Raw genomic sequence first — 9,671 nt, 5'->3', positions numbered from 1 at the left:
ACTGTCAAATGTTGTCTACAGAAATAGTAATGAGAAGAAAGTTTTATTAGGTGAGGAGAGGGAATAAGAAGACTGGTAAAAGACATGGGAAAATTTTCTGGGTACAGAAGATATTTATTTTCCTTCTTTTTGTGATATTATAAAAGAATGTACAACTGTCAAATTCCCAAGCTAAATGCTTCCTCAAGCTAAATGTATATTTTAGTGTATGTAAATTATTTCTCAATTGCAATGTTAAGGAAAACACATAAGAATTCACAATCTTTACCTGTCTTAAAACTCAGTTGTCGTGTTATTTTAAGGTCACTGTTTCCACAAAGTCACCAAGTCCTTCCACCTTATTTTTTTCCTTTATGACAGTCTCTTAAATGTAATCCTCTATGAAGTGAATTGTCTCTTAACACACTTTTAAAATTGTATTTTTCCTTTATTTAAAAAAGTCAAGCCCTATGTCTTATTTCTGGCCCCAACTACTATGGTTACTAAGAAGAGGAAGTCACAGTCCCTATCTCTGAATCTTCGAATCAAGTGGAAAAAAAGAAAATTGAGTCGTGTGAGGAGATAGGCAAAAAAAAAAATTTAAAAAAAGCTACTTTTTTATTTCTTTTTTTTTTTTTTTTGGGGGGGGGGGCTATTTAACATCTAACTCCCGTGTTTGGGAAATTCCCTACTCTTCGGAATTTATAGACACAAAATGGACATATACTTGCTTTCCTAGCTTATTGTGAATAGGTTGCTCTGGGCACTTCTGCTAGATGCATCCAATCAGATGCAGTAGCCTCAGATATCAGATGAGGAGCTAGTGACACAAAGAAGCAGGAAGTGGTACAGCAACAGCAGCAGCAGCAGCAGCACAGTTACTGCTACAGAGTTCATTTTGCAGCGGCACAGTTACTGCTACAGAGTTCATTTGCAGCAGCAGTGACATTTCACAGCAGTGATTCTGTGATGTGGTATAGGCTGCTGTCAGCCTCCTTGCTCTAGTGTATCTTCTGGGACTGATTCTCCAGCCGTCTCAGTGATTCTATGAGATAACCATTATCATTTCCATAATCCAGCAAAGACATTATGATGAGAGCTACATAATGGAAGAGAGCATTCTTATCTAATCTACAAGTGTTAATACAGTACTGAGCAAATCATAGTAATTCACTAAATACTTACCTGTTATAACATACAATTTAATTTTGTTCTTTCCCTCTAGATTTGGTATTAAAATGCTGATTTTTGAAAGGTGAAAAGTAAGAACATTCATGCATTTTCTTGTTGACATTAAAACTTCCATTTTAATTGGTTTATAATTGGCTGATAATTCATACCAATTTCCACTTTCAGGATGGCGTCATTTTGACATCCCACCGTGTTACCAGCACACTTAGTTTCTGGCAATTCTCTCATATTCTCTGCTCTAAAATTAATGCTTAAATGTGACTTTAACAAACAAAAACAAAAACAGGCTGGGTGTGATGACTCATGCCTGCAATTCCAGCACTATGGGAGGCTGAGGTGGGAGGATCTCTTGAGGCCAGGAGTTCAAGACCAGCCTGGGAAACACAGAGAGACCCTTTTCTCTATTAAAACAAAACAAAACACAGAAAAAACAACTATACGTTAATTTAGAAAATAAGTGAACACAGAACCTAATTTGACTAATATATTTCTACATGTCTTCAGATACACAGCTTTGTGTCTGAAGGTTCACACATTTATTGTATACTTAAGTAGTGAGTATATAGATGTATAGATGAACCAGGCACTGAAGTACTAGGGTTACATCAGTGAACAAGATTAGACAAGGCCCCTGCTCCCATGGAGCTTACTGCCTGGAGGGAGACCCAGGCAGTAAGCAGGCAGATTAAAAAATAATAATAATATTATTTCTTATAATGATAAGTGAATAAATGCTATGAAGAAACATTGGCATAATCATGGCTAATGGGGAAAGAGTGATTGGGAAAGAGGAGTTTACCTTAGAGGAGATAGGGAAGACTCTCCTTATAGAGGTAGATTTATTCTAAAAAGTGAATGATAGAGAGGGTGCCATGCAAAAAAAAAAAAAAAAAAAAAAAAAAAAAAAAATGTATTCTAAAGTAGAAAGGTTTAAAAAAAAAAAAAAAAAAAACCCAAACCTGATGCAGGAACATGCTTGGTGTGTTCAAGAAACAGAATCAAGATTACTCTGTCTGGATCACACAGAACATGCTGAAGACAAATGTGAGGTGTGTTAAATGAGGCAGGAAGGAAGTGGACCAGGTAGCACGTGGCAGGCCTGGTTAAGTCATGAGATTTCATTCTAAGTGTAAGTGGAGGTCAACTGGTCAGATGTATGTTTCAGGAAGAACCCTTTGTCAACAGGATATACTGTTGGAGGGCAAAAGAATGGAAGCAGGGAAACAATTTAGGAAGCTAAAGCAGGAATCTAATTTTGCTCTACTTAATCTTACTGCTGTCTCAAAAATTTTCTTAGTCAAATGAGTAACATAAAAAATGATTCCTAAGTTTAGTCTTACAATATTTCTAACATTTATAGACCATTTTATTCTTATGACAACAAATGTAAGTTGTTTTTCTTGATATTATTTATCAACACTGTTCACCTTGCAATATGAAATATTAGCATTAAGTTGGTGACTAGGAACTGAGGTCGTCTTCCTATCACCTGGCAGATTAAACAATCTCCCTTTCTTGGCAAAAAAGAAATATCTGTGTGTGTGTGTGTGTGTGTGTGTGTGTGTGTGTGTGTGTGTGTATGCATATATGTACAAATATGGGAAAGAGGGGTCTATTTTAGAGGAGATATATATATACACATACATATTTATATATATACACACACATCTATACACACATATATACACACATACATATACATATATACACACACATACATATACATGCACATACATGTGTGTAAGTTCAAACATTTTTTAATATTAGTGAAATCTGGGACATACTTTATAAGATTATTTATTGAATTTTAATTATTTTCAGTGTATTCAATTTGGTAGTAAGCTAAGCTGATTATATGTACAGTTCCATTTCCCAAAATTATCTCCTTACATTTAAATGTTTGTATGCTTTGCAAAGAAAAGCATAAAATACTCTCAAAAGATGCTGAATAAGCAAAAAAAAAATACTCTCAAAAGATGATGAATAAGCAAAAAAAAAATTTTAATTAAAAGTAAAATTTCCGTAAAAAATTTTACAAGTGAAATCTGCACACTCAGTGAGAGTTCCTCCTTTTGAGGAAAGATGTCAGATCCTCTGAATTTTGTTGTCCATAATTTCCTTCATATTTAAGTTTCTGGCAACTGAAAAGTAATGGAACAATTTCCAAATCTGATTGGGAATTCTGTAGAATAAATATCACTGTAATATTGATGGTGCTGTACAGTAGAAAGAGGAGGAAGAGGAGGAGAAAGAGAATAGTGTAGGAAAAGGAAGAGGGGAAAAGTTCCTCAACAGTGGATCTAATATTCTGGGCCAAAAAGGAATGAATTGATGCAAGTTCAATTCCCTCAAGCTTAAAAAATAAACTCTAACCTACCATTTCGGCCATTTTGCTTTAAAGTATTTGCAGACAGCTGGATAGTGCTTCCATGGCCCATGTTTTCTGGAAATTTTAGGTCTTCTAAGTTTCCTTCTGTGCTCAGTCTTGCAACTTCCAATTCTGTTAATATCAAAGAGATACCCGTGCTCATTGAGAAACATACCTAAGCTACAATAATTTCCTAAATCATTGCAGTATTTCTGAAATCAAAACACTGGAATTCTCATTCTATTTGTCGTGCTTTATGAAAATCTTTCAGAAAATATATTGTTCGTATTTTATAAAAATAATGCAAATAAAAGTTATTAAAATTATGTAAATAATACAAACATGTCAATCATAAAGTCTAAAATTTAAAATTCAATCCCAAATTCTAATACATTGTCATTGGCCTTAAGTTTCAAAATATAATCTTTATTTTATAAATTAAATAAAAATCCTTTTGTAATCTAGAGCTGTACTATCCTATCAATATTGATCTTTAAGTCCAATAAATTTGAAACAGCTTTATCATAACTTCTGAAATAAAAGTGTTAGCTACTCCTAATCCACAATAAAAATAGATTGATATCCNTTTTATAAATTAAATAAAATCCTTTTGTAATCTAGAGCTGTACTATCCTATCAATATTGATCTTTAAGTCCAATAAATTTGAAACAGCTTTATCATAACTTCTGAAATAAAAGTGTTAGCTACTCCTAATCCACAATAAAAATAGATTGATATCCTTTATAAGTCAAATAACACGATTATCAAACACTGTTTTATCATTTTCACTCAAATGACTTCTTTATAATGTGAATTCAAAGATACTCTCATTATAACTGAAATAACTCCTAATAGTCCTGTATTAAGAGGATGAAATTTTAAATAGTATAATACATACATAAAAGTCCTTTAAAAAAACAAACCTCACCATAAGTGATCTCAGGCTACTGTGTTCAATATTGAACCTAATATCGAAATGTCCTAAGAAAGATAGCACACATGATTTTCTATCCTTTTAAGCCAATGACAAGTGATGCCCTCTTTATTTTAGAAAAAGAATGACTTTTCTCCATTGAAATAAAGTATCACTCATATCTGGGACACCAGAGATACTTTTTTCTTTTCCCTCTTCTGATATACAACAGTGTCTGGACCTTCTGAATAACAAAGGCCACTTACTAATATTGTCTGTGTTCTCCCTGACAATGTCAGTCTTCAAAAGGTTATCAGCCAGCACAAAAGCACTTTCCTCCACAGTATGAAGCAACATGGTGGCCGCACGTAGCTGATCGCTTATAGTCAGGTCTCTCCACGCATTCAAAGCTTGTGGCTGAAGGAGGTTGTTAACTGTCTCGACCATTGCCTATAAGAGGATGAAAAGAATGACAGAGGTCTCTATTGAACCCACATAGCTGTCAGAAATCCAGGTGTACATGTTGCCCAGCAAGCAAGGATCAGCAGTGTGCATGAGTTCAGTATTGTCCCAGCCTCCCCTGTGACATGCTGCAGCAGAAGCATTCATTATTTTGTTCTGTAAAACCCTAGCTGAGACTTTGCAAAGCAAGAGGAAAACCTGTTTTTGTTTTGAAAGACAACAAATAAAGTCATGCTTTCTTCTTAGCATCAATAACACAAGCTTCAAGAAGACTATGATCACATAATTAAATTATTTGGCTGGGGAAGTGTTGACAAAAAATTTAAACCAAGAGTTTTACCACATGACTCAGAGAAAATCATTTTTTCTGTACATTACCATAAAACTGGATGCTGAACACAACAGAGATTAAAAGGATGACCATAAATGTGACAATCCAAGAATTTGTTGCCTATAGGTTGATGACTCACATAGCAAACCTATCTGTTTTTTTAGCCAGCTAGTAAAATGTCAGAATGGGGAAAATATCAAAGGATACATACTCCAGGGGCTTTGGATATGTTATGTACAAAGAGAAACCTTCTTCATGCTGTTTACTACTAAGGAGGGGAATAAACAGTTGAACCTTACTACCTATGGTCCTCAGGTGTCTTATCTTTAAAAAATCAGCAGTAGGTACACCCACACATAGAGACAAAACACTACAGTTCTCATTGCTTCATCCAAAAGAATCATCTCTGTAGTTACAATTTATATATTTCCTGTGGTTTGCTTTATGCTGTCGGTTACAAAGAAAAACAGTTCTCCCAATAAGGTCTTGGGTTTCATTCAAACATACAGAATTGTAAAATAGAAAGATACAATACCTTCAGCTTGAAAGTGATCATCCCTGAACCCAAATCATTATGAAATATGCATCTAATCCAGAAATAAAGTTGAATAAACAGCCAACACAGGCACAGTTACCAGGCAGCACATAAGTGTTTTAAAACAGGACTCACATTATTGACACATTGGCAGAGGGGCTGGGAGAGACTAGAGAAACACCCTCCACAAGACAATGTTTTCTCCTGGCTGGTGTTTTCATAGTAACCAAGTAACAACTGTTAAAAATTCAGCTTCCTAATGAAACACCTTGGCTGCCAATTAACACCAGCTTCAAAACTAATTTGCCTTTGATAAAAGTTGTTTTCTTGATATTTTCCCAGCTATTCCAAGTTTTGGTCAAAAATCAACATCACTGTATACTTTTAAGTAAAATAATCCTACTCACAATTTGCATGCTTTGGATTATTTTTTAAAAGAGGAACACCACAAACAAATCGAAAAAGTCTCTCACGAGTTTAAACACTGGACATTTTCATATAGTGTGCTTAGCTCTGTCATTTGTTCTTGGTGTAAAGCATGACCTAGTAGCCAGACAAAAGTATTTCTGGATCACAACAAAATGATCCGCTTTCCAGGAAGTTCTCTATAAGTGCAATGCCAACAGGATATGCCAAACAAAGAGATGCCAGATAGGAAACCAAAAAAAAAAAAAAAAAAAAGATATTTTCTGAAGCCAAACAAAAAACAAGAGAACATAGACCTCTTCAGTGTAAAGAAGTATTCTTTCAGGGATTAGATGATACTGTGAATTCATTAAAAATGCTCTGAAAGTCCCACATGCAACAGAAATTATGCCTGTTCTTTATGGAGCAGCCATTTTAGCTGCTGATAATCTTAATAATTAGTTAATAATCTTATAATAATTAATTAAAATCTTACCTTAGGGGAAATTTGATTGGGCATAATATATTTCTCTTCTGACCTTTATTGTCTTTATTTTCATAATTTAAAAAAATGCAAGATGAGAAAAAAGGAAAAAGAAACAACTATGGTCAACTCCGAGAACATTACAAGAAAGAACGTGTTCCAAGACTAAATTAGGAAAATATAGAAAGTCTGACTAAACCTATAACTAATATGGAGATTGAATCAGTGATCAAAGCCTCCCAAGAAAGAAAAGCTCAGGATCAGATGGCTTCACTGGTGAATTCTACCAAATTTTTCTACACTTAAAGAAGAATTAACACTAGTCCTTCTCAAACTCCAAAACATATAAGAGGAGGGGACACTTCCAAACACATTTTTATGAGGCTAGCATTACTTTGACACCAAAGCCAGACTAAGACACCACAAGAAAACTGCAGGCCATATCCTGATGAATACAGATGCAAAAATTCTCAACAAAACGCTAGCAAACTAAATCCAACAGCACTTAAGGAAAAAAGTATAAACCATGATCAAGTGCAATTTATCCCTGAATTCAGGGAGAGTTTAACATAAAAAAAAAACAATGAATGTGATACTTCACATTCACAGAATAAAGGATATCACATGATTGTCTTAATAGACACAGAAAAAGTGTTTGACAAAATTCAGCACCTTTCATGACAAAAACTCAACAAACTAGGAACAGAAAGAAGTTACCTCAACGTGATAAAGGCCGTGTATAAAAGCCCTTAGATAACATCATACTCAACATTGAAAACCTGAAAGCTTTTCCTCTAAGATCAAAAACAAGGCAAAGATTCCTACTCTTGCCACTGTTCAACATAGTACTCGAAGTTCTTAGCCAGATCGATTAGGTAATAATAATAATAGGCATCCAAATTGAAATGAAAAAGCAAAATTCTCCCTGTTTGCAGATGACATGATCTTATATACAGAAAACCTGAAAGACTCCATTAAATATACATATACCTAAAAGACTTTATATATGTATGTGTGTATATATACAAAAGACTGTATATGTGTGTGTATGTCCTTTAAATATATATATATACATAAAATGCTGTATATATGTGTGTATATATCTATAAAATACTGCATATATTTGTGTATGTGTGTGTGTATATATATATATATAAACTAATGAACAAAATCAGGAACGTGTTTACAACAGACTACTTTATCTAAAAAACTTTGTATGTCTTTGAACTGACAGCAAATAAATCAAAGGTACCAATTATTAATTTATCTTAGCTTTGCAACTGAAAAAGTGCAAAGTGCAATATTTTTTCATAGCTACAGGTTTTCAACAAGTGTATTCTTCAAGATAAGGCAGTCTTTAGGAAGGCTTTCTACTAATTTTGGGCTTTAAGCCCAAACAATTGCCAAGTTTACTAAAAAGCAACACACTCAAAATGTGGCCCCCAAACCTAGGATTTGGTGAGTTATGACACCAATTTAACATTTATTTAGTCTGCTCAAAGACACACCTCTTCACCATTGTTTAAGTATAACTGCAAGGAAATGTTTACACAAGGACCGAGAGACAGTATTCTGTAGTTCTAAAATCAGAGTGTGGGATTTGGAACCACATCCCCCAAATTGTACCTTCACAGTGCCTCTTACTGTGTGACACTGGGCAAGTTACTTAACTTCTCTATACTTCACCTATGAATTTGGTATGATAATATAATAATCTCAGAAAGTTGTCTGGCTCAAAACAAGTGCTCAAGATGTAACCTTGTTTTTACTCTTACTTGATATCACAGTCCAGTGTGGGAAGAAGGGAAGTCTTCACTTAGAAAGCACATTTCATATCTGATCATTGCTAAATAGCCACACTGAATTGAGATCTGGAAGGAATAAATCTTCAGTAATGCAATCTGCATAATTTGGTCTCTTACACAACTACAGAAGCCTATACTACCTGAAGCTTTGAGGAATTGGAGAGTAAAGGCAACATGTGTATTAAATAGTTCATAGTGAGTTTTTTAGAGACTCGAATAAAATGCCCCATTTCCTGCTAGTGAGACAGCACAATTAAGTCCATCTTAGAAGCTTTATAATTATAAATGACTTAAACTTTCTAAAGCTTGCTGACATGTCCCTTTACTAGCTAAATGAAGGTTAATTAAATAGTTAAAACTCCTCAATGAATACCTATATTTGGATTTCCTTATACATTTATGTATTGTATATTTTATTCACACACTATGACATCTGGTCACAAGATAATTTTTTTCTCAAACTAGTTATTTGAATTCTTTCCATAAGCTCAATATAAGACTCATTATATTTCAATTTGAGAGTAGGTAGGGGTGAGTATTATCCTTTTCATCATACAGTATACTCACTAAACTCTCAGTGACTTTTGACTGTTTCTAAAAATCAAATACAAATGGGAAAGAGCCAAAAGTCATTTTGATTCACACCAAGATTATGGACATACCATATCCTACTAGACACATATTTGCATTATTTTTTAATGCAACATTATTAGGACCTTTATCATTAAATTCAGACCTTAGGCAAATTCAGTTGACGAATATTACTCATAGTATATAATTGTGATATGTTTGTTAAGGATGCTATATACTTTATAATTACACTTTATATATTTCAAAATACAGAGTTTATTTGTTATAACTACTGTAAAACCTTTGCGAAAACTGCTATATATTTTTGCAATGACAACTTTTGTCATTATTCCAAGAGGATGTATTTGTGAAATAGCCTAAGATTTCTCAGGAAGAATACACAAAAGAATCAACAGGGAGAAACACATGAGTGGCACCTCTTACCCAGGTGAGCAGTAAATATCAAACTATGAAAGTAAGCAAAATCATCTGGGGAACTTAGTTACCCCCTCTTCCTCCATTTGAAAATCATAAAAATAAATACTCCAATAGAAGGAATGCCTTATGGAAAGATGTATAAATGTCTAACTTTACCACCATGGCTTTTTTTTGTTTTCTTTTGTTCTT

The 9,671-nt window shown here is 33.8% G+C and overlaps 1 protein-coding gene across 1 annotated transcript in view; it reads right to left on the bottom strand.

The window, feature by feature from the left end:
- The window catches only part of LOC108542669 (adhesion G protein-coupled receptor L3), a gene marked incomplete at its 3' end in the record, with an annotated part of 115,669 nt that overhangs the window by 56,020 nt on the left and 49,978 nt on the right, over window positions 1-9,671 (bottom strand). Inside the window, exons 6-7 of the mRNA XM_017892774.1 lie at window positions 4,719-4,902; window positions 3,548-3,670 (exon numbers count right to left, since the gene is read on the bottom strand). Of these exons, the coding sequence (XP_017748263.1) occupies window positions 3,548-3,670; window positions 4,719-4,902 (307 nt within the window). The remainder of the gene's footprint in view (window positions 1-3,547; window positions 3,671-4,718; window positions 4,903-9,671) is intronic.

Source organism: Rhinopithecus bieti, unplaced genomic scaffold, assembly GCF_001698545.2.
Source record: "Rhinopithecus bieti isolate Rb0 unplaced genomic scaffold, ASM169854v2 scaffold_20169, whole genome shotgun sequence".
In the NCBI taxonomy this organism is placed as follows: Eukaryota; Metazoa; Chordata; class Mammalia; order Primates; family Cercopithecidae; genus Rhinopithecus; species Rhinopithecus bieti.
Note: the sequence above shows the minus strand (reverse complement) of the source record. Positions and strands in the feature narration are given on the sequence as shown.